Source organism: Toxorhynchites rutilus, chromosome 1, assembly GCF_029784135.1.
Source record: "Toxorhynchites rutilus septentrionalis strain SRP chromosome 1, ASM2978413v1, whole genome shotgun sequence".
Classification (NCBI taxonomy): Eukaryota; Metazoa; Arthropoda; class Insecta; order Diptera; family Culicidae; genus Toxorhynchites; species Toxorhynchites rutilus.
The window spans coordinates 189891277-189918230 of NC_073744.1; the positions used below are offsets into that span (position 1 = coordinate 189891277).

General features: G+C 39.4%; 1 protein-coding gene across 1 annotated transcript in view; it reads left to right on the forward strand.

Annotated features, from left to right (window-relative positions):
* LOC129761658 (uncharacterized) overlaps nt 1-25777 on the forward strand; it is a 28670-nt gene extending 2893 nt beyond the window's left edge. The window contains exons 3-5 of the mRNA XM_055759391.1: nt 22289-22609; nt 24901-24912; nt 24975-25777. Coding sequence (XP_055615366.1) covers nt 22289-22609; nt 24901-24912; nt 24975-25469 — 828 coding nt within the window. The 3' untranslated portion in view covers nt 25470-25777. The remainder of the gene's footprint in view (nt 1-22288; nt 22610-24900; nt 24913-24974) is intronic.
* Nucleotides 25778-26954: the final 1177 nt, after the last annotated feature.

Here is a 26954-nt window from a genome sequence, read left to right on the forward strand (position 1 = left end):
AATAAGCACCTATGAAAGCTTTCCGCATAGTTTGTCAAATACACGGCCCAGACCGAGATGGATATAGATCTGCTTTATGTTCTGCTTTTTACTCTTAGAAAACACTTTCCAACTTCATTTTATAATGAGGTGTAATATTATCACGCATTTATGCAACAGCACCAGTAGCTATGTGGTTAGCGTGACCATGTTAAACATCCTTGCATTCCATCTGGCCTTGGTTCGATCCCCGTTAAAATTGTATGGATTTTTTTGTTGTACCATCCCAAAAGAGATGAAAAAAGAAAAAAAGTCACAGGAGGGTTGTGTCCGAGACACGACCGCATTGTTCACGTAGGATTCCGTTAGGCTATCTGTTGCATGCTGATTTTGGATATGTTTGCAGAATAACATTGTTAAACTCTTCGATAATGATTTGGTGGCCCTGGAAAGACCGGTTTTTTTTTGGTTGTTAGATATTGTTTGTTCACTCCACCAGTGTACACAACTGAGTGATGACGTTAGAATTATATCTCACCAGAAAAAAAAGAGTTACTTTATTATAGAGAAAATTTATTTGAAATAGAAAAGGTAAGGTTTTTTAGTGATTATTGAACCCATTTCCTTTTTTGCTTTAAACCCAACGGAAAACGCACCAGATACGATATGTAGAGCATATGGGAAATCATATTCCTTCATTTTCACAATTTTATCGTCGTACGAGCTTTCCTTGGGAGAAAAAAAATCGTTTCATATTTCAAGTCAATGTATGATCGGTCATTGATAGGAAATTTCACTAAGTAACCAATATAAAAGTTCCAACTTTGAATTTTATTTATATTCTATCAAACATAAGTTCTATTCAGTTAATTGAAACATCATTCTTCAATATTCTTATTGGAAAGAAAATTTAAAAAAAAAATGGGTGGGTTATATCTATGATATAACCGCAAGGTTGACGTGGGACTACCTTAGCTTATCAATCATTCGTTTGTATTGATTAAATTTTTGATGGAATGAAACAATTCCCGGATTCCATTGAATTCTATATATCTGATTTGTAAATAAAAAGATTGTGAAATGTCATGTAAGGTCAATTCATGCATTGTGATAGTAAATTTAATGACAGTCCTTTTACGGTTGGTATGATGCCTAGAACAAAATTTGTGAACGGGAGAATTTTCAAACGATTATTTTATTTTACATTTGCTTCTAAAGTTTGCATCTCTCAAGTGTACGTACTTATCGAACCGCGAATTCGCTTGATTATATGAACTTCAGGCACTCAGTTCCGATTTTGACATGTATGTCGAACGCATATTGTTTAATGAATAGGTGTTATCGCAGCAAATGGTTAACAACATTTTGCCTAATCATCAAATGGTATGCGTAGAAATTCAATGAGCGGAAGATATGAAGGTATATCCTTCAATACAATAATGAATAACCGAGCTAAAGCGTTATGTTCGTATCCGCTTTTATAATCCGTGCTAGGAAAACACTTTGCGGAGTGCAAAAAAAATGCGGGTGCAGAGATACCCCCGACTTGCATGAATCAAAAACTTCAACTTCTACTTTTTATACTATAAAGGATTTAAACTTGAACGTTCATTCGTCTCTAGTGTCTGCACGATTTTCCCAGATTCCTAAGTTTAGGAGACCGTGTTAAAGAAACATATTCTAATTTGCACAAAGGCAAGCGAGTACAAAAGTACTCGAAGCTTGCATTTATTTGCAGAGCCGATTTTCCCAGACATTTTGGTTTTAAAGTCTGTGTTAAGCAAACACATTTCAGTCGGAACAAAAATGCCACTGACTTGCATGAATTTACAATGTCAATTTCCTCAGACACCTTGGTTCTGAAGTCTGTGTTGGGGAAACACATTTCAGTCGGAACAAAAATTCACCCGACTTTCATGTATTTGCAATGTTGATTTCTCCACGCTACATCGATTTGAACTCTGTGTTAGGGAAACATATTTCATTCGGATCAAAAATGCCCCCGACTTACATGTATTTGGAATGCCAATTTCCCCACGCTCCTTGGATTTAAAGTCTGTGTTAGGGAAACACATTTCAGTCGGAACAAAAATACCCCCGACTTTCATGTATTTGCAATGCTGATTTACCCAAGGCTGCTTGGGTTTGATGGCTGTGTTAGGGAAATCGTAGATCGGGCCAATCAAAATGAGGCAATAACGCTTTAGATAACGCTTTAGATAACGCTTAACATTTTACAGTTATTCAATTGTTTATCTGATGAAAAATAACATTTTATTAATTGCGATAGAAGCGTAGAAATATTCCCTATCAATTGATGCAAACATCTTTCCGATCCAGTAAGAAATGTTCGAGTTATAAGCATTCGGAATCTTTCATTTTTTTCCTGCATGTTCTGTGTTTAGGTTTTCATTTTACCCCCCATATACTCCGGTTAGACGTAGTCCCACGTCAAAACACTCGTTCATCGCTCCCAACTTATTCGCCAGCACGTGTGCAATCAGCAATGTCCACGCTAGTTATACTGAGCACTATCCATTTGTGCGCGCCGTTTGTTAAACTATCGACCACCAGGGTATTTACATGCTGATTTCTCCCAGATATCTTGAATTTGAATCTCTGTTAGGGAATACATTTGGAAGGAACAAAAGTTCCCCCTATATTCATGTATTTGCAATGTCGATTTTCCCAAGGCAGCTTGGTTTTGATGTCTCTGTTAGGGACCCGCCGTGCCGAGTGGGTATTTCCGTTAGGATAGGGGTGAGATTTTTCAATTGTTCAATAGTTAGATTCATGACATACATTATTTTCTTCAATATAAAAAATTGTTATGGAGTTCCGAAATCGATTGACGCAAAAATTTCATCAATCCATCATGAAATGACTGAGCAATGAGCGTTTGAAATTGGACAATTTTCACGATGTGCTCGGTTTCGATTTTCAATTTGTACCCCAATATGTTCCCGAAAGACGTAATCCTATGTCAAAAGAAAGTGTCTGCTCCCATACATAAAAACACTTTAAATGTTTTAATACAGCTCATTATTTGCTCATTTGAACCTTCGGCATACGAAAAAGCATTATTTCTGCGATTAAATGTTTTCTGATGAAATGTTTTGGTGTACCGTGGGATAAAAATTATGAAGCCATTATCCCTTAGTTTTGATAGCTTGGGAAACAAAACAGAGCAAAATATTTTTCTTTGTTCGTAACGTCAGTATATATATATATATATATATATATATATATATATATATATATATATATATATATATATATATATATATATATATACTACCCATGCAACATCAATCATAGTAACCCATGAGTCAGCAGAAAAAAATTGACAGCGCTAACAGTCGAACGCTAACCGTGATGGCGAAAACAGTGAAGCTACTCTGTTCAGAAGTGTGCGCGTTCAAAGCACGGTACCCCGCCGAGTCGAAAATGGACATCGTGCGGCACTTTGTGGACGCGGGATACGCCCGTTCCCGCATCTACAACATCTTGGCACCATCGGACAACAATCAGAGTATCGAATGAAAGCTCGGTTCCGAACGACCGACGACCCTGAGCTACAACAAGCTCTATTGAATGCTGAAAAGGAACATCGAAGTACCTGGCGAACATGGACATACACGTCAGGAAGCGGAAATCCCGTCCACTGGTCTCGGAGCTGCAAGCAATGGCGCAGCGGCAGCGGCTGAATAAGATGGTCAAGTCGATTTTCCTGGCGATTCGCGACCCTGGATGGCAACGACAATTTTTCAGTTTTGAGTCGTAATGAATTAAATCTGCTGTGTAGGTATATTTGAATTGGTAGACAAAAAAGTTGTGTCGTCATAAGTTGCATTCATTATGAAGTTCATATTAAAGGAACAAAAGATACTGCTTGAAGCCCTGATTGCAGAAAAACGTTTGGTATGTGCAGATTTGGTTGCGTATATTAATAATCATTCTGGTGGTCATGACAAAACTAATGATGACTTCGGCGTCTTCTATCAAACGTCAAGGACTGCATTGAACAAGCAGGCATTTAAAATTGTTCGTAACATGATGAAATTTGACGATTATGATATTGATTTGGTAGCTGGACAACAGGAGGGAAAAAATCCACAAAAATCCAGACGATGCAGAACTTGCAGAACAGTTGAGCGTCAAGGAAAAACTTGAACGACGATTGCAGCTATCAACAGTATCAACGTTCAGCCCAAGCTCAACGTCTATAAATTGATTGATGAAAACCCTCAGACAAGAGTTTTCGTACAGAGGGCATCAGAGGTAAATACATGCCAATGATATTCGATGCTCTTCGTACTATACGCTATTGAGTTAATCAGTTCCGATCTAGATTTGAAGACGACAAAATTAGCATTATTTGTGTTCTTAAGTATAACTTTAATAAACAAACTAAGTAGCAAAAATTTGAATTTTTTTTTCTTGTAACCTAATCAGTATCTATAAATGCCGTTTCTTTAAGAAAATAGTTTATTTTAAAGTATTTTTTACCGGTAATGAAATTTTCATTACCGAATAACCGGTTATTGAATTTTGAGATGGTAATGCAATTCCTAACTACAATTTCAACTCTAAGAAGAAAATTAAAACGAAGCGTCAGTTTCATACCATCTGGTGGAGAGCGCTTGTGTATGGCATCTCATGCACTGTTCAGCCTCTGAAGAGAAGCGAAAACTGCATAGCAAGTCCACTTCTTAGTAAATCATCAGCCCGCCAGCAAAACATAAACAAAATTGTGCTCCGCCACGAAGTGGATGAGTCTTTTTTCCAACCGTGAAGCAGTTTCCACACGATTGGTAGAAAAAGATGCGGTAGCAGTAGCAGCAAAGCAGGAGCAACATCAACAGCAAAAGAGTGCGTCATTTCTTGTGACGACGTCAGGTGTTTGTACCCCGAAACAATCGCGACGTGTTTTCGTACCGTTTCGTCAAGTTGTACGTGATCAGTTCTTTTCAGAACTAGTTTTCAAGAAAATTTCCAGTGTGAACATTTGATTTCTACGTTCACAATGGGTTGTGTTCGAGACACCGAAATAATTTTTGTTCAATTCGCTTTGTTTATCAGTTCGGAACGAACGGACGTGATGAATTATAGAGGTTATAACTTTTCAGTTCATTCGCCTCTATATCAGTTCGGATAATGTTTAAGAATGCAACGAAATTTTTAAATTACCCCTTTAGTAGAAAGCTTGAAAGTCAATATACAAGCTTATCACATGTTGCATTTTACATCGCTAATGTTCTTCTTCTAGAAAATCGGAAGCAACAACTTTCGCAGTGGTCTTCAGTATTTTCACAAAGGTATAGATGTGAAGAAATATTGCGAAATGATCGATGCAAACATCTCCGAGATTCATCAAAAAATGATTCAGTTGTAAGCAGAGATGCCAGTCTTCTTGATTTTTCAGGATTTCCCAGACTTGTTGTTACATTCCCTGATAACCTGACAAACATTAAATTTTGCCTGATTTTTCAGAAATGATCCTGATTTTTCCTGATTTTTGTACTTTTTAGTTTATCAAAAAAAGGTAAAAAAAATAGTACACCAGTGGGCGAGTGGTTAGCGTCTCACATTATCATGCCAGGTGTTCGGGTTCGATTCCCGTTCTGGCCGGGGGATTTTTCGTCAAAGAAATTTTCTTCGACTTGCACTGTGGTCACGCGTATTCAAGAGCTTGCCCCTCGGAATACATTCAAGGCGTGTTATTTGGCTTGAGAAATCTCAACTAAGTATTAATAAATTATGCTACCCAGCAAACATTAAATCGTATAATTTTGCACGTGCCAAGTCTTACAAGAAATCCGAATAAATCATAATCGCATATAATATCAATCAAAGTATGTATCGTGTATATTTGAAATTGCATAAAATGTAAAAACTCGATTTTATATACCATTATCAAATTAAGTCGCAATTCGGTATAATAAACATCAATTTTATGATGCACATTGTCGTAAAATATATTTAATCCGCATCATATGCGTATATTACGCTGATGCAGTTTGTGTGTCGTATAAGCGTATAATTTAAATCGATCCAGTACTGTAGTGAATCGTGTTGCAGGCTGAAGGAAATCATGAAACAGTGAATCATATTAGATCCTAATAAAGAACATATTACATCATATTGAAATGCCAATGAGATGCTGATGCACTCGAAAGTTTTAACCGCTGTTGAATTAAATTTCAGATAGCCGCGCGAGATAGCTGGTGGATGATAATCCAGACGACCGGAGTTCGAACCCACATCGGAGCAGTTTTCACCAAACATCAATCTGTACCATTTCAAACATTCATATTTCACTCCCAACACAAGTCAATCAAACAATTATTATTTCTACAAACATAAATACTCATATATAAAAATGGCGATTCGTGAGGCTATAATAAACATTTCACGAAAATATTTTGCGCCATTTGTTTTTTTTCTATGTCTGTAATAAATTGTATATGAGTATGGCAAAAGTCGCTATTATAGCCGGTCAAAGTTGCATATTCATCCAAACAAATTCGGTAAGCATTTGCCATGTATGTATATGGCCTCCACTTTTGCATGCATATGCCAGTTAGGCGCATTATATGCCAACCAAATTTTAGGGCATATGATGATATATATATACGCTTGTTGTGCGATTTAATGTTTGCTGGGTAGTTAATGCATACGTTGAGACGGCAAAAGTTCCACAGGGAACGTTAACGCCATTCAAGAAGAAGTTTATCGAAATAAAAATTATCTGTAATAAATGTACTGGGATCTCTGCGACTGTTTTCCTGGCCATAGTTGATCTATCATCTATATAAATAAAAATGTAAGGCAAAATCTGTTTGTAAGCGGAAAACCCGAAGAAGGAATGGTTCAATTTAAGTCATCTATATTTCGTTGTATTCGTCTCTTCCCGTAGATCAATACAGCGGAGAGAAAAATCGGAAAATTCGGAAAATTGAATTCCCATATGTTCTACAATAAGCTAAGCGTTGTTAGTCCATTTGATGTTGGCGCTAACGAAATTGATTTTTGTTCGAAAGTGGAAAAGGATTTTCAGACGGAATAACGCATTCCTATATCTTCTATCTATATAAATAAAAATGGAAGGCCAAATGTGTTGGTGAGCCCTAAACCCGAGGAAGGAATGGTCCGATTTGTGCTGTCTTTATTTTGTAATATTCTCTGTATCAAACATGTATTCCATGCAACGGAGAAACATGTTATTTCCAAATGCTTGAAGAATCTTGAAAGAGAATTGTGTCTGAGAATAATTTTATATTATCAGGACGAACTTTTGTAGAAGTACTAGACAATTTATAGTAAAAGGAAATTGTAAAGGGTCAAAGGGTAATCAATCAATAAAGAGTTCAGTGATTGGACTCACTAACATTCATTTAGTAAGAAAGCGTGTATGTTTGAAAGTATTCAAATCAAAAAATATATTTTGGGCGGGACGAAGTTCGTCGGGTCAGCTAGTTTGATATAAAAGTACATATAACCAGTTTTTCCGCACATACAGATTTATCTGGAATGGTACAGATTTTTTCGTTATTTCTGGTACAGATTTTGCACAGTACAGAGTACAAATTTTCGTCAAAAAGTACAGATTGGTACAGATTTTTTCCATTTGTGAAATTTCATACATTTGAACAAGGCAACATTAAGGTACATGACCACTTTTACGCCGCAGTATCGCTTGGTGCTGCTGATCTTAAAACCATTTACAATGCAATGATTGAACAGTTTCACGCGAATCCTTTTTTGCTTTTGCCCCAGATCAACAGATTGAATCGTTTGTTCCAGGCTGAAAAAAAACTGAATTCACGATACCACATGAAGAGCTGAAAGATTTTTATTTGGTCATTGAATCACTAATGCCTCACTCCTCGGCAACTGTCGAGCGATTTTTTTCTGAATATAATCAGAACAAAAATGAGCTTTGAAATCGGCTCAGCAACGATACGATGAACACTATTTTGAGATCAAAGTATTTGGTCAAATATCGTGGTGGCAGCTCGAAAATTTTAAATAATGATAGTATGTAATATAGATTCAAAAAACCTATGTTAAGCATCATCAACAACGCGACGGACTTGCAAGTGTAAATGTAATATTTTTAGTAAATAAAAGAGTATTTTTTAATGCTCATAAATAATTTTTTTTCTCTACAACGAATATTTTCGATGGTACAGATTTTTGGTACAGATTTATGGAAAAAAATAAAAAGTAAAAAGATGAGTAAGATTTTTGACCCCTCTGGTGCAAATTTAAATGTGGTAACACTTCATAAAGGGCGAACACGAAATTATTGCGACACATTCAACAGGGCATAACTTTTTTACCATTGGGTAAAAATCAACCAAATTTTGCACACTTTATCATTGATGTGTATTGTCTACATGCTGTCAAACTCGAAGTCGTGTTTTTCGATTCAACGAAAATGGAGGTGAACCAACGCGAGTCGAGAGATGAAATTCTTTCCAAACACCTGGAATTTCCTGACCTGTCGCACCGGCAGTTGGGAAGAATGTTGAACATTCACCATTCAACCGTCTCCAGGGTGTTGAAGCGGTTCCAGGAGCGGTTGACGTTGGATCACGGCAAAGTAGCTGGAAGAAAACCGGGACCGGAGAACAAAAAGGCGGAGGGAAAGTTGAAGCGGATAATTAAAGCAAATCCCAACGTCTCAAGCCGTGATTTGGCTAAAAAGATCGGCATGTCGCAGAGCTACGTCCAGAATGCAAAGAAGAGAGCTGGACTACATACATACAAGGTGTAGAACTTCCCAAACCGCGATGAGCGGCAATAATCGACGGCTAAAACTCGGGCACGGAAGCTCTACGAGAAGATGCTGATAAAATATGGCTGCGGTGTGATGGACGACGAAACGTATATAAAAGCCGATTTTAAGCAAATTCCGGGGTTGGAGTTTTTCACCGGCAAGAGCAAGTTCGATGTGGACGACAAATTTAATAAGAAGAAAATGTCGAAGTTCGCCTCCAATTATCTCGTTTGGCAGGCCATCTGCTCTTGCGGACTGAGGAGTGAGCCTTTCGTGACAAAGGGCACAGTAAATGGCGAGATCTACAAATCTGAGTGCCTGGAGAAGCGCCTTTTGCCGTTTTTGCAGCAGCACGACGAAGCTCCGCTATTTTGGCCAGATTTGGCATCATGCCACTATTCTAAAAGTGTCCTGGAGTGGTATGAAGCCAATTCTGTTCATTTTGTTCCAAAGGACATGAACCCGCCAAACTGTTCGGAGCTGCGCCCGGTGGAGCAGTACTGGGTAATAATGAAGCGGGAACTTCGGAAGAGCAAAAAGACAGTCAAAGACGAGAAGGACATGTTAAGAAAATGGAAAAAAAACTGAGAAACAGGTACCGGATGACACTGTAAAGACTTTGATGGAGGGCATCAAGCGAAAATGCGTTCAATTTTACACTCAAGGCTCCATCGATTAACTTTTCTTTTGATTTTTGAAGTAAATATATGTATAAAACTACCCTAAAATTTTGGTTTGATTCTAAACATTATAAGAAAATTGGCATGACATTTTCGGTGTCGCAATAATTTCGTGTTCGCTCTTCACAACCTCAAAGGTTCACCCCCATCTCCTTATTTTAATGGCGATTTTAGTATTTTGGTATAAATGATATCCAGGTAAGCAATGAGTCGTTTGTTTTTCAAAAATTAAGAATTTAATTACGTTGTTAAATGACAGATGGCGCTAAGTTAACTTAATCGATCATTCATCCTCACATGCGCCAGTAACCTCAATTTGGCTAAGGCGAGTTGGAAGACTTTTTGGACATAAAGAAATATTGAAATTCTTCATATCATACATGTTCGGTTTGCAAGGTGACAATCACGTTATTGTCATCAATTCTAATAAAACACCGACTGGAGAACACGTGTATACATTCAATGCGTATGTTGTTGAATACATTGTTGTAATCATGGTAGGTGACTGCACAGCGACGCGAGAAATTGTGATTGGAAGAAGAAACAATAATCTGGAGTTCATCGTTGACACCCACCGTTCAAACGACGCTCTCCATCTTCTTCTTCAATGGTGTCAATGTTCCGAATGTTCCTAACGTTCACCATCTCAACGTAGAATGACTTGCGAACGATATAGAGGAAGAGAGCGAACGACTGCGATTCTAGACAATCAGAAGCAGTGTAAGGAAAATTACACTCACTTGCGAGACGCTATCGCTAACACATGCATTGTTCAAACAAAACAAAAAATGGGTGGGTTTTAGCTATGATATAACCGCAAAGTTGACGTGGGACTAGTTTAGCTTAGCAATCACTTGTTTGTATTGATTAAATTTTTGATTGAATTAAACAATTTACGAATTCAATCGAATTCGATATATTTGCTTTGTGAGTAAAGAGATTGAGTAAATGCCATGTAAGGTGAATTTATGCATTTTGATGGATTATGTTCTGCGTTACAAGTAAAGCTAATGACAGTCCTTTCACGTTTCGTATGATGCCTAGGACAAAATATGTGAACGGAAGAATTATCACACGATTATTTTATTTTACATTTCCCTCTGAAGTTTGCATCTCTCAAGTGTACGTACTTCTCGAACCGCGAATTTGCTTGATTTGATGAATTTCAGGCACTCAGTGCCAGAAATTCAGTGAACAGAAGATATGAAGGTATATCCTTCGATGTAATCTTGTATAACCGAGCCAAAGCCTTGTGTTCGTGCCCGTTTTTGTAATCCGTGTTAGGGAAACACATTTCGGAGTGCAAAAAAAAAACATGCGGATGAGGAAAGTACCCCCTGCTTGCATGAATCAACAACTTCAACTCACACTTTTTATGTTATAGAGCCTTTAAACTTGAAAGTTCATTCGCCTCTAATGTCTGCTGACTGACTGATGACTGATGATGAATTAGAGAGGTTTTAAACTTTTCAGTTCATTCGCCGCTAATGTTTGCTAGATTTTCCCAGGTTACTAAGTTTAGAAGACCGTGTTAAGGAAACATATTCTAGTCTGCACAAAGGCAAGCGTGTACAAAAGTACTCGCAGTTTGCACTTATTTGCAAAACCGATTTCTCCACGCTCCTTGAATTTAAAGTTTGTGTTAGGGAAATACAATTCAGTGGGAACAAAAATACCCCCGATCTGCATGAATTGGCAATGCCAATTCACCCAGACACCTTGGTTCAGAAGTCTGTGTTGGGGAAACACATTTCGGTCGGAACGAAAAATACCCTCGATTTGCATTAATTTGCAATACCAATTTCCCCACGCTCCATGGATTTGAAGTCTGTGTTAGGGAAACATATTTCAGTCGGAACAAAAATACCCCCGACTTTCATGTGTTTGCAATGCCGATTTCTCTAAAACTGCTTGATTTTGACGTCTGTGCCAGGGTGATTTCGGTGAGAACAAAAATCCCCATACTTTCATGTATTTGCAATGCCGATTTCCCCAAGGCTGCTTGGTTATAACAGCTGTGTTGGGGAAACCGTAAATCGGGCCAATCAAAACGAGACAGTTAGGGCGTTTAGATAACGCTTAACATTTTACAGTTATTCAATTGTTTCTAATGAAATCTAATGAAAAATAACATTTTATTAATTGCGATTAATGCGTATAAATATTTTCTATCAATTGAGGCAAACATCTATCCGATCCAGTAAGAAATGTTCGAGTTATAAGCATTCGGAATCTTTCATTTGTTCTTGCATGTCCTGTGTTTATGTTTTCATTTTACTCCCCATATACTCCGGTTAGACGTAGTCCCACGTCAAAAATGAAGGAAATGTAGAATGAACTTCATTACAACGTTACATGTATTCGGTTTCACACCTTGCTGGATGTATTCGGCCGAATGGTGAAAGCGACGATTACCTCATATGCATATTTTTTATTTGGATAGTCGACAAAATATGCCCTGAGGGAATCGATAGTGTAATTTTCTCATAAATTCCAGATGCGTCTATTGATCATCTACTCACCCGTATTCTGAAATGCGATCGAGTCAAAATTACCCGAATCGTTTGCAATATCGCATTCTGTCATCAGTTCTACTTCGATGGGTTGTGCAAATGTCATCCGACCATGAAACGCAACGCGTATAGACGTCATTGAGCTTCGTGTTCCATTTCTGTGAAGCGTAAATTGTTATGAATTTTCGAGTGAGATAAACACGCTTTTAAAACAAAAATTTCAAACGAAATGTGGCTCTATTGTGTGTTCTGTGTAACAGAATAACACATTCTCTGCAGGTAAATAGGAAGATATCTTGAACTAAAATTGTCTCTGATAATTATTCAAAATGTTATAACTAAAATGCAAGGAGATTTATAGAAAAATAGTTATGTTAGGGGCAAGACTATGTCTTCTAAGTGTTTAAACAACATCGAGTAAAAATTTTCATTTAAATTCCATTTAAATTTAATGTTCAAAATATCAACGAATGAATACTGATAATGCCGGAGATCATTCATAAAAGTCAGCTGAGTCAGCTGCCTCAGCTGAGCAAAACATTCAATGCTCATGTTGATGTTGAGTTCTATGGTTCGATGAAGGGCTGATATACAGGAGTTGAGCGTTAGTGCCGAGTAGACGTGCGCGTTGACTTCTCTTCGAGGGCCGTGTTTTTCGTTCTTCTTGTAGTGAAAATATATCAGTTACTGGAAAAAGTGTTCGCGTGAAATCAGATGAAATTGGTTTCGGTGGAATTCACTTCGATTCACTGAACGAGTTCCGAAATATTTCGAGTTTTGATATCACAAATAGTTGTTTTTGCATATGTGGTACAGTCCGTTTATTTGACTGCGCTCGCTGCTGCTTGGCTTCGTGTCGGATCATGTTTTCTTTCGCTATTAGTGTGCGTGTGTTTTACGAAATGGAAATTAAAGCCACAGCGGAGCTTTCCCGACGAAAAAAGTCACAGGAGGTTGTGTCCGACACGACCGCATAGTTGACGTAGGATTACGTTAGGCTGTCTGTCGCATGCTGATTTTGGAAATGTTTGAAAAAATATATTGTTAAACTCTTTGATAATGATCTGCTGGCCCTGAAAAGGGCCGTTTGGTTTGGTTGTTGGGCAGTTTTTGTTCACTTCACCAGTGTTATTATCGAGCTTCCGGTATCAGTGATAGAAAGTTGTTTCAGCTCAGATGCCCGTTTACGGGATGTGAGACACAACTCAATTGTTGACCGCTCAGATTCGATGCTCGTCTTGAATTTCACTGCTTCACCTTCACCATGTCAAGAAGCACATTCTCGCACTTCTGACGGAGAGAGCGTACCCGAAACGCTCCGCTCGTGATACTTGCTGCTGCCACTAGTAGTAAGTAGTAGTAGTAGTAGTTTGCCGCTGCTTCTACTGCCATAGAAACTCAATGTGAGGCACAGCTCGCCTATTGACCACTCAGCTTCGATGCTCGCCTTGATATAAGCTGCTTCCACTATTGCTGCTGCTACTTGTTGTCCGTTCCACGTCCATTGTGAGAATGAATGATATCTACGAGTGCTTCCTCGTTTTATATCATTTGGTATGTGTGAACTACGCGCCTCCTACTTGCTTGCGATACAAATATTTGGCTTATCGGGCGCGAAAAAGCGAAGCGAAGTTTTAATACAGCTTTTAAAAGTATGATATCATAACCCTTTTCATCATCGATGCTTTTTCAACAAATAGTCGCTCAATTGATCGAATACTTAAAAACAACGAATGTTCCATGATGAATTGAACGAAAATTTTAGACATTTCTAGCCGTTATACGACGGTTTCCTGTTAATTGCACCTGGTCAAAGAAAAAGCAAAACTTAACAATATTTTTGATCATAGTTTTACATCATTTTTATGATTAGTGGAAAACAATAAATTAAACTCTTTCGTTCAAAACAATATCGATAGTCCTGAAAAGGACTGGTTGATTTCTCTGTTCATGTTCATGTTAGTCGGATGTAGGCAGTTGTTTACTTTTTAGCAGCGGTAGTTTTCTCCAAAGCCGTTGCTGCTTTCTTTGGCTTTGGCATCATCGGCTTCTGTGCGTCGGTTTGCGTGGGGTTTCGTTGACACCACCACGGCGAGCTGAACGACGGGTAGCGTGTTTGATACCCTTCATGATGCCAAGAACACGTTCTCGTACTTCTGACGAAGAGAACGTGTCTGAAACGCTTCGCTCGTGATGCTTGCTGTTGCCACAAGTACTAAACCGGTTTCAGCAATCGTTGCTACTGTTTGCCGCTTTTTATGCTGCCATAGAAGCTCTATGTGAGGCGCAGCTCACATTTTGACCGCTCAACTTCGATGCTCGCCTTAAGAAAAGCCGCTTCCACTGCTGCTGCTATCCACTTGTTGTTGTCCGTTCCACGTCCGTTGTAAGAATGGATGAGATCCACGTATACTCCTTCCTTTTATATCATTTGGTATGTGTGAAGTAGGCGCCTCCTACTCGATTTCCATGCAGCTTGCCGGTGAACGAACGAATCGGACGCGAAAATAAATGACGTCAATTTCGACCAATCAGGACTGGGTATCTCTGTTTGGATAGGGGTTGAGATTTTTCAATTGTTCGGTAGTTAGTTACATGATAAATACTATTTTATTCAATGTGAAAAATTGTTATGGAGTGCCGGAATCGTTTGATGCAAAAATCTCACCAATCCATCATGAAATGAATGAGTAATAAGCGTTTGAAATTGGACATTTTTCACGACGTGATCGATTTTCGTTTTTCCATTTGTACCCCAATATGTTCCCGAAAGACGTTATCCTACGTCAAAAGCAGAATTGAATCTGAAATAAAGTCTATTCAGTGACAGTGAAATCAAACGTACATGTCCATAAATTCTGTGTTGTTTAGGAACACTCAGCTGACTGCAATAATCGGGGTGATTGCCAGGAGCGCAATCGTATTCGTTTGCGATTTGCGTAGTGTTGTTATCACAACAGCAGCATTATAAGTGTACTCAGGGTTGTATGCGATTGTATTCGTTCCGGGCGCGCATGTGTACATTGATTGTGTGGTGTGGTTTTAAGTGCAAGTGTGTTAGTCTGTATCAATTCAGAAAAGGAAAATTAAAAATATAAAAGTGCCGCACAATATGAATTCAACAATGTTATCATCAATGCTTCATATAGTTGGATTGTCCAGGCTAAAGTTTTTACCTACATCTGATAATTCATTGTTGTTCATGTTTGCGTTTGCTTCAAGAAAGATTATAATCTTTTCTGTTACCTTCTTAGGTCACCTAAAGATATTTTCCAACGGCGCGTAGTGAAATATAGAGTTCATACACTGAGAGAAATAATTAGTAAATATAACGAATTTTTTGGTAAATACTACCAATCTATAGTCATTTTCGACCGTACTAATAAACACATATGTCAAGCAGAACCATGATTCGGAAGCCCAATATCGGCTACATTTTCTCGCCGAAAATGCACGTATCAGAATTATATCCTTATTATACCTCCGTATTGCCTTATGGGAACAATGAAAATGGTTAATACGCGCTTTTCTCACCAATTTTCAGATATGACAATATCCAAGCTTACTAATGTTATCGAGTAAAATATACTAATCTCTGGTAGGGATGCGGGTTTGTTGACAATATGTACAAAAAATTTGTACATTCTACAAATTTTGCATTACCAAATGTATTTAGTAGTTTTCGACCGAGGATTTTGCTAAGGGTAGGCTTCTAAGAGCAAGGTTTGATATAACAAATCAGCAGTTGATAATATAAACGCACGTTTGGGGTATCGACGTCAGATTAATAGTTCATGGTAGTGAAGTTTGGGTTTCTTGTCATGTTCTAAATGTGCATTTGTGTGAACATATTTACATTTCGAGTTATAGAAGTTAATTAATCAGTGCATAGATTAAATTAAAATAAATTAAGTATGGTGGAGATATCACTGATGCCCGCTAAGTATATTTTTTCTCTGTCCTTGATGCTCTCTGCTTGGAATGTTTTTGTGTTTGTTTGTATAGTTTTGCTGGGAGGCAAAGCTCTCTCACTTCCCTCTTTTTCTCACATATATAATAGGGGTTTCAGCATTATTCAGGGGAATCTGGAATAGGGCTGGGGAATATGTGTGTTACTGTTCATTTTTCATTTATTTCTCCTCCATCGGCGTAGGTCATGGATCTGATGTTCTCTGGTGTTCAGGGATGCCAGATAATTTTTCCAAATATCTTCAAATTAGTGCTTTTTTGTGTTATTTTTATCAACAAACCGACCTTCACAATACACATAACCGATCACATTTAATGAAATGTCTTGGTTTTGATCAGAAATAATTATTTTTGATTTGTTTTCCATATATTTTGAATAGTCTGTGAATGTCGACTGGTAACTGGATTTCTCATGATTTGTTGATGGTTGTTTGGTAGTTTTATGTGTTTCAGATTTATTTTACTAAATTGCACCCGATTTAATCTACTTTATATAAAATTCCGTTGTAATAAAAATATATTAGTTACATTTTTGTTGTTCCATAATAACTTTTTTTCGTTTTAATTTTTCTGCGCGTGTGTGTTTATGTATGTATATAGGTTTATTGAGTTCTTGCGGGTATCAAATTATACACATTATGCTAGTATTCTCGACTGTGAACAGGTAGTTTGTGTGTAGCCATGTGGCGTCATTGTAATGTATGTCGTAATACTTTAATTTGTAATCTATTATCTTAATTCTTTTATCATTATATTAATTTGTTTTTCCATTTTTTTGAATAACTAATAACTAATAGTTGCGGTTTTGATTATTTAATTCTTTTATTCTGAAATTTTTTAATTCCTTACATGCGCTAAATAATAGAATATATAGCCGGTCCTATTAATTTTACAGGTTTTCCTTCTCAGGATACCTTAAGATAATCTCTGCCATTAGTTGTAACACATAAGGTGTTTGAACTGCAATGGCCGAGTAAAACTTCTCTGTAGCGGATTTTCTCTAATGCGCTCAAAGCTAAAACATATTTATTTTTAAATTAATTTTAATAAATTATGAACTAATGCTTACATTTTTAGTTTTATCTTCTCCGACACTATTTTATCTTCTCCGACACGAGCTTAAATAGCCTTTGCCTATATGCCTGTCGCCTGTGATGTTTGCTCGAATTGATTCAATTTCTTTAATTTAATTCAATATAATTTTACCTTCAGTTCAATCAAATCTTCGCACCACGTAAAATTGGAAAAGCTCTGGAAGCTACTCGTGTATTCTACAGAGAGAAAATCACTTCGATACTGACGTTTTTCATAACGCCTGCCTAGACTATTAATTGGTGAACAACGGAATTCGTGAAACAAATCTTAGTCTACTAGATATTTCAGCGCGGTTCTAACACTCCCCAGCCCATAAACCCTGTCCGCATTACTCTTGTGTAAGGCCAGCAGGTTTATCTCCTAGCTCCAGAATCGCTAGTTTAGCCACAGGTTTTCGAAAGCATCCATTAGTGGTCCTAACCAAGGCTTGACGAATACGACCATCCTGTCCGATGAATACTTCGTCTACGATGCCCCTGATACTTGTACCTCCTTTACCATCATCCATCACTAATACTAAGTCTCCTACTTTCAGTGTCCGGCTATCCTCGTACCACCTACTACGTTGGTTCAGTGTTGGAAAGTATTCTTTGCACCAACGGTCCCAAAACTTCTTGGCTAGTACTTGCGTTCGCTTGTAACTACTTCTAAGTTCTTCCGCCAGCGAAATCGGTACTTGGAATGGGTGATGCTGTCCAGACGAGTTTCCATGGAGGAAATGGTTTGGTGTTATAGTATCCAGTTCGTTGTCTTCTGTTCCGGAGTATGTCAGCGGGCGAGAATTTATTATATGTTCTGCTTCGGCCAATGTCGTCATCAAGATGTCGTCGTTCATTTTACGCCCATCACTCAACGAGACCAGGGCTTCCTTGACTGATCTTACCATCCGCTCCCACACTCCACCCATGTGGGGAGCAGAAGGCGGGTTAAAGTTCCACTTTGTTCTGGCATCAGTGAAGGTGTCGGCACACTCCCTATCAATTCGTTTCAACTGTTCCTTAAGTTCACGACTGGCTCCCTGAAAATTCGTGCCATTGTCCGTGAATATTTCGATCGGCGATCCACGGCGTCGGATGAATCGTCGGATGGCAAGTATGCACGATTCTGTGCTGAGACTGAAAGCTATTTCGCAGTGTACGGCTCTTACAACTAAACAAGTGAACAATGCCACATACCGCTTTTCAGTACGTCTGCCTACGGTTACATCGATTGGTCCGCAATAATCCAATCCTACGTAGCTGAAAGCTCGAACATATGGTTGCATTCGTTGTATGGGTAACGGTGCCATTCGGGGAATAACAGGTTTACATCTGCGTAATTTACAAACTAAACAGTCGATGATAACTCTTCCAACCACCGCTCGTAGCTTCGGAACGAAGAACGCTTGTCGAATTTCATTGACAACTATTTCCTTCGAAGCGTGTCCATATCGCACATGGAAGTCCTCCACGATCTTCTTGGTTATCACGTGGTCTCTTGGGAGTATTACTGGAAAGCGAGTGCTGCTTGCAGCAAAACTCGCTGCTGCTGTTCTGCCCTCCATCCGTATGATGCAATCTTCGTCTAAAAAGGGTGACATCTTATACAAAGGGCTCGATTTTTCGATACGTATCCATTGATCCGATGCGACGTCCTTATTTCTCTTCAGAATCTTCACTTCGTCCGCAAATTTATCTGCCTGAGCCATTCGCCAAAGCAGATGTTCCGCTTTACACAGTTCTTCTTGCTGGATCGCCACGTGTACAGCCGGAATAATCGCCTTCCGCCCATCATCGATACTGATTGCTTCAATTGGAAGCCCCTTCCATTTTCGTTTGCAATTTGAAATGAAACGGTACACTGTCGCTATTGTCCTCAACAATACTTTCCATTTTGAAATTCGAGTCACATCGATGATTGCTTCCGGTAAGACAATATGATGGAACAAGTAGCACGGCTTCAGTTCATCAGGTACCAACAATTTCGTTTTGGGCTGCTCCGGCCATGATTCCATGGGTTCGTGTAAAAATGGTGGACCTAGAAACCATCGACACTCCGGATCTACTGTTGTTCCAGAACCCCACTTAGTTAAATCGTCGGCGATGTTCATTCTTGATGGGACGTATCTCCATGCAGCGATGTCTGTCGTGTGTAGAATTTCAGCAACTCGGTGTGCCACATACGGTTTGTATTTACGACTATCAGAGCGTATCCATGATAAAACTGTCTACACTGTGGATTCTACACCCACAAAAACTGTTCTTGAATTGAAACCGGAAGACTTGTCTTGAGAACATTCATCAGTCTTGCCCCAATAACCGCAGCTTGTAGCTCCAATCGAGGTGTTGATGTCAGTTTCAGTGGAGCTACTTTAGCCTTAGATCCAACTAGCGCACATCGAATTTCGTCCCTCACAAGATATCGTAGATAAGCTACACAACCATAAGCGTCTTCGCCTGCATCCGAGAATATATGCAATTGAATTGCTCGTATATCGTTAATCGATTCGTCACCGAAGAAACAACGCGGAATTCTAACTTTCTCGATGTCTGATAGTAGCTTCGTCCAACCTAGCCAACGCCCGAAGAGTTCGTCCGTCACAGACTGATCCCAATCGGTTCTATTTCTCCAAGTCTCCTGGATTATTATTCTTCCGTGAATCAACAGCGGTGAGAGAAATCCTATTGGGTCAAAAAAACTCATGACACACTGCAGGATAATTCGCTTCGTTGGTCGGATACTGTTGGTGAGATACGGCAGTAGTTTGTCATTTAGTCCCATAGTGAAGGTGAACACATCTTCTTCTGGTTTCCACAGCAAACCCAATACACGTTCGGATTCTAATGTTTTGTCGTAGCTGAGCGTTTTCGTTGACTTTCCGTGTTCTCCCAATGCTGCAAGTACTTTAGGTGAATTGCTCACCCAATTGCGGATTTCGAATCCTCCCAATGAGTGAACATAACGCACATCCACTGCTCGTTGAATTGCCTCCTCTACAGTATCTGCACTGTCAAAATAATCATCGACATAGTGCCGATTGATGATTGCATTTGCAGCATCCGGAAATTGATCAGCATGTTCGCGAGCGTTGGCATCTTTTGTGAAATGAGCGTTACATGGCGAGCATTTGGCTCCAAATATGACTACATCCATCACATAGATATCAGGAGTACAGGATGAGTCCAGCCGAAATAGAAATTTTTGGAATCGCTTATCTGGCTCCCGCATCTTGATCTGCAAGAACATTTCTCTAATGTCTCCTCCAAATCCTATTCGTCGACCTCGAAAGCAGTTCAGAATTTCTAACAATGAAACCAACATGTCCGGGCCCTTGAGCAGCATGTCATTGAGGGATATTCCACCTGCCTTCGCTGCTGCGTCCAACGTCAGTCGAATCTTTCCCGGTTTCTTGGTGTTGGTTACCACATTCAATAGTAAATACCACGCTTTGCCAGGCTCTATTCTGGAGATCTCTTCTGATGTTGCTTTGTGAGCGTACCCCTTCTCGATGAAGTCCTCAATTGCATGCCACACTTTCTCTCGCAAGTCCGGTTCTCTCTTGAATCGCTTCTCCAAGCCCTGAAGCCGGCGATACGCCATATGGTAGCTGTCAGGAAGATTTATATCGTCTAGTTTCCACAGCATACCTGTTTCAAACCCAGCTCCTATTCTAACGGTAGTTGTCTCCAACATGCTTCGAGCCCTTCGGTCCTCATCAGATTCAACACGATATGGACAATTAATCCCGGCTTCTTCCATTGTGAAATAGTTTTTCAACACTTGATCCATTACTTCGTCACACTGATGTATTCCGCAATAGTCGTCTCTTGTCGCATTGCATCCTGGCCCGGAAATCGTCCACCCCAGCTTGCAACGCAATCCAACTGGTTCACCTGCTTTGCCAATTCTTGATTCGATAGGTGCTATTAGATCCATATTGTCCAACCCGATCAATATTGTCGGTTCAGCATTTTTGAAATCAGCAACGAACAAATCTTGCAGATGTTGGAACTTACGAATCACCTCTCCGAAACTCGTGCTCTGTCTTGGCAAATTCAAATGTTCGATGGTGTGCACGTCTTTTAATGGATACTGTTCAGACAACCCTTTTCCAGCTACGGTCAAATTAACCCGCATCGATGTCTTCTCGGTTCGAGTCACCCCCGATGTCCACTTCAAATCTAGAGGCCTAACGGTTCCTTTAAGTCCTAGCTTCATTGCCACGTCTTTTTCCAATAACGTTTTGGATGAACCCTCATCGAGAAAAGCGTACGTGTCGACACGCTTGTTCCCGTTAATCAGTGAGACCGGTATGACGCGAAATGTAACGAAAGACGTCGATATCTTATGGTGCACCATGCAGCTCGATTCCTCCCCGCTATCAGATCGATGCAACAGGTAATGATGTTTGCCGTTACAACCTGCTACATTGCACTGGAACTTGTTCCGGCATCGCATGTTACCGTGATTGTAAAGACACAAGGCACAAAGCTTCCGGGTTTCCACCAGTCGAAGACGTTGCGGGAGAGACAGCTTTTTAAACTCCTCACAGTTGCGCGCTCGATGCCCCGGCTTGGAGCATATCGCACATGGCTTGTCATCCTTCACAACCGAAGAACCTGGTTTGGAATTGCCTCCTGGTACCATCTCCGTGCCATTATGAGTGTGCACAAATCCCTTCTCCTTTGTTGTCTTTCTCACAAATTTGGTCGAATCCATTGGATTTAAGAATGTCACCTCGCTTGCATCTTCAACCAATTGCTCCATGAAATTTCCAAAAGTCCGCATTGTCACTGGACAGAAGGCTCTCTTAAAACGTACCCACTCCAGCTTGAAACTAGCAGGAAGTTTATCTACCATTTCTTGGAGTAAAACGGGATTGCAGAGATGTTCTTGTTGATTGGCAGCCTCCAGATGGTCACACAATTGTTGTACTGCCATACCAAACCTGATGACAGTATCAAGACGTTCTGGTTTTGGTGGATCTATACCCCGTACTTTCGAAATTAACGAACGGATCAAAATTTCTGGTTTCCCGAAAACTCTTCGTAATGTTTCCATCACCTTCGGAACGTTTGCGGGCAGCACCAGTCTACTCCGAACAGTCTCGAGGGCCGTACCCTTCAGACTTTCCTGCAACCTTATCAAATTTTCCACATCAGAGAATCCACACGCTGAATTTGAATTCTCGTATGAACTGATGAAAATCGGCCATTCATCAGGCGCTCCTGAAAACGCAGGAAGTTTCTTTGGCCACACTTGTCTAGCCATTATTTGAACCGGATTAGGCCCCGACATTCTGGGTTCCATGGGATCGGACTGAGGAATCGATGGCTGTCCATTTGTCAACGGAAAACTTGTTTGAGGGTAACTGCTCGGGACTGGATTCTGATTGCTTCTTCTTGATTCTTCAGGATGATGTTTCGATGGTGCTGATAGTGCTACGTTATTCAACTTTCCACTCCCCAGCCCGTCAGATATCGGTAACTCATCGATCGGTGACGGATGTTCAGGTAATGACGGTGTTACATGCGGTTCTCCCTTCACTGACGGCACGGGTTGATTACGTGACGGAATACATGACTTCGTACGACCAAATGACGTTAACGGTTGGTTCTCCTCGAATCTTTCATTGTTACTTTCCCTAGCGGTCGGGATTGGGTCAAGCCTATGAGCCTTGGAAGGAACAGGTTTTTCCTCCGCTCCTGAATGCTTGTCGATCCACGCTTTGGTCCTATTAACACTACTCACATTCGAGCTCCGAGCGCTCTCTCTACCATCGTCGTCGTCGTCGCTTTCTTCGCCGAGATACGAAGCCATTATTTTGTATTTTTTCCGCATGTACTCCTGTTGCAAGGCAAGTTCCTCTTGTAAACGCCTGAGTTCCAGATCTCTGCTCTTTTTCTGCCCTGATGACACGGTGTTGCTTCCCCTACGGCTTCGGAATCGCTTCTTGAGGCATTTGTGACAGAACCATGTATGATGTTCTGTTGATTCATCCTCCTCTACACAGGAATAGTGGAACCAGATTCCACAATCATCACACGCCATCATCGCACGCTCGATAGAGGGCGCCTCCTGACATATTCCACATGGTGTGACTCTATCGTCCACAGAAGCCGGAGTTGACATCTTGCGACCTTCCGAACAAGATTTAAAAATCTTTGAGAAATGTTCGAACTGCAATGGCCGAGTAAAACTTCTCTGTAGCGGATTTTCTCTAATGCGCTCAAAGCTAAAACATATTTATTTTTAAATTAATTTTAATAAATTATGAACTAATGCTTACATTTTTAGTTTTATCTTCTCCGACACTATTTTATCTTCTCCGACACGAGCTTAAATAGCCTTTGCCTATATGCCTGTCGCCTGTGATGTTTGCTCGAATTGATTCAATTTCTTTAATTTAATTCAATATAATTTTACCTTCAGTTCAATCAAATCTTCGCACCACGTAAAATTGGAAAAGCTCTGGAAGCTACTCGTGTATTCTACAGAGAGAAAATCACTTCGATACTGACGTTTTTCATAACGCCTGCCTAGACTATTAATTGGTGAACAACGGAATTCGTGAAACAAATCTTAGTCTACTAGATATTTCAGCGCGGTTCTAACATAAGGTTTTCGGATTTTTGTTTCGTCGAGTGGTCGATAGTTCGTGTTTACATAATCATATCACTTACCACAGTGAATCCTGATTCTTACCTTTCCCCACTAACAACTATCCCTTCCATGATATTCGCTAGGGAACCACGCTATAGAGGCGACCCTTCTGGCCTTCGGGCGGCGAATATCATACTAACATTCCTTCCCTTCCCCTGGTGACTGTAAGGACGTGGCCGGCGTCGTTATTAATCATTTAAAGCTCCAATCACCAGAAATTGCGCAACGAGAATGATTTGCTAGTCCTAAGCGTCATTCTGTGTGTTCTTTGTGCAATTTGGTTGGTTCAGGTCAATCACGGAGAGCAACTACGAATTGTACAGTCTACCCAAGCTCAAGCTCGATGAAGGGCTGATATACATTTGCAACAACGAAATTTATATTCCTTTTTTTTAATTTGTCTACTTTACGACAGAAATATATTCATTTTTCACTTCACATTTAACATTCAAGACAACAAATATTTCAGATTCGTTAATGAAATCCATCGGGAATGGAATATAAAAATTAGTTAGTGTTTTTTTTAAATTTTTGCCAGTGGTCATCCACTTGGCGCTCTATTCCTCGGTGTGTCACAAACACAAGTATGAACACAAGAGTCACGAACGATACACGTATGTGTAGATCTTTAAGACATTTAAACATACTTACAATACATAAGTAATTTTTTATTTAACAACCGACATATTCAGAAATATTTTTTATGGCAGAACAACGTTTGCCGGGTCAGCTAGTATTTTCAATAAAATACGAAATTTACGTATCAATTTTTCCATATCTTCCGTTGAAAATGAGCTGTAGAATTCATTCGGTTTGAAGGTTGTTTTCAACCTCAGTAGCTTAATTTTTTCACTGTATCTGCACTGCACTGATTAGATAATTGACGGCCAAATAGCATACCAATTTTAATCCCCATTTACATACTTTCATGTGCACCTATGTATCGGATCGTATCGTTCATCCGATCATACCGAATTCCCGATTAATAAATTAGCGTATGTATATCAAACTCGGCACCGGAACGGATAACAGAAACCGAAAACCGAAAAGAATGTGATAAAGAGAGGGTGTTTATGTGGATCATTATTATTATTCATTTTTCACCCGGAGTGGTATAAAACACTGTTCTTTGTATCGATCTGGCACAGTTCGCAAACAGTCCTGATAGGAAAGCAACCATTCGTCAGGAGGTTTCCAAACACTCAATAGCTAAACTAAAAAAAATCAATTTTTCAAAATGAAAGCATTCGTAAGTTTCATGCTATTCGGTAAAAGATAATGTGTTAACTTTTGTGAATCTTCCCCTAACAGATCGTGGGATCCGTTCTGCTGCTGGCTTCCGCCGCATCCGCCGCCTACTGGCATCACGTTCCGGCCGACACTCACGATGTGGCCGCCGCAAAGGCCGAACATTTCGCCGCTCATCAGTCCGCACGAGCAGCCGTTGGAGCGGGACCTTTCGAAACACCAGAAGTACAGCACGCAAAGGCGGAACACTTTGCCGCCCATGCCGCTGCCCGTGCCGGACACTCCGGCTCGGACTCCGGGTGGCATGCCGATGAATCGGTCGTCGCTGCTCGGGATTGGCACGGTGAGGGTGCCTGGCACGGACCACAGCACATTCCGGTGATCCACAAGGGAGTTCCCGTTGAAACGCCGGAAGTGCAGCACGCCAAGGCCGCTCATCTGGCCGCACTCGCTTCCGCTTCCGATAGTGGAGCTCACCACTGGGGCTCTCACCACGAGCAGGAGACGGAGGAGGACGATGGCTCGTACAAGTCCAAGTGGGAACACCACAATTACTGAGTGATCTGATTGCACTGTTAACTCCTTTTCCCCCCAAAAAAAAAAAAATCCCTGAGTTAGTGACCTCTCCTTTCCCCCCCAAACCAACTATCGTAAAAAACTTTAAAAATGAATCGCGCTTATAACACATTGCTAAAGTTAGAGTAATATGAAACAGCTATTGAGTGGAGTGCAACTGTCGAGCAGACGAAGAGTATTCCCAACTGAAACTTAAGTTGCAGGAATAGCTTCTCGAATTCACAATCAAACATCATGCACCTCATTTTCATGTGTTGAATAAATCGATGTGTTCTCATTTTTAAAGCAAACTTTCTTGTATTATTCGATTTACAATTTTGAGAAATCCAAACTTATTTCTTAGCTGATTTGTTCTCAACGAAGAAGTGTGTTTGTTGTCTACTGTTCCTAACGTAATCCTAAGAGGTGTAAATATTAATCAAATGACATTGATAGAAAAGAATTACATACGAAACCATCGGATTATCGAATTATTTCACATAATTTTCAACAATGCGGAGTTGAAAATTTATTATTGGAAATAGCTTTGTCTAAAGTTGAAGGGATGTGTCTGAAATACGATCGCATAATAGTCGTGGGAATGCGTAACGATATTTGCGGCGCTGTCGACCACTTGAATGGTAGCCCTGAAAATAGCCGGTGGATTGCGTGCTTTTGAAGAGACAGCTGAAGACGGTTGGTTCGTGATTCATTCTTGCTCTCGCGAGAACAATACACAAGTTTGTAAATTCTCTACATTTTCGGCACTTCCAATTTTATTTTATCAATTCCAATTTAAAATTATCATTTTTTCATATTTATGTTTTTTTTCAATTTTATGTTTTTTTAGTCTGAATTCACCCTTCTTTTTATTTTATCAATTTTGAAAATTTTTATTCTCTGAATTTTTAATCATCTAAATTTCCTAGAATTTCCTGAAGTTTCAATTTATTTTTCAATTTTTTGAATTTTATTTTTTTTGATTTGTTCAATTTTCTAAGTCCATATTTTCTTAATTTCCAATTTCTTGATTTTTTACTGTTTTGTGTTTTTATTTTCTTCTCAAGTTTTTGAATTTTTACTTTTTATTTTTCTGCATTTAAAATTTTAAATTTTGTGATTTATGTTCTGAATTTTTCAGCATTTTTAATTTTCTATTTCCTCATTTTTCTCAATTTATAATTTTCTTAATTTTCAATTTGCTATTTTTCCTGACAGAGGAAGTACTGCAAAATATCAATTACACAAGAATATATTCAATATTGTACCTTCTGCTAATATTTCAGGAATTGGGTAATGAAAGAAGAGTCTCGATTGATTAAATTCATAGATGTTTGGGCTATGTTCGTTCATTTCTCAACATAAATATATGTCTGAAAATGATACGGGGTTGAAGACACGATCTATCGCTTGGTAGGCGAAACGGCATCCAATTAGAACACGAAGGCCCCCCAAACTGTCTTTCTTTCGGATGAACCTAGCAAAATA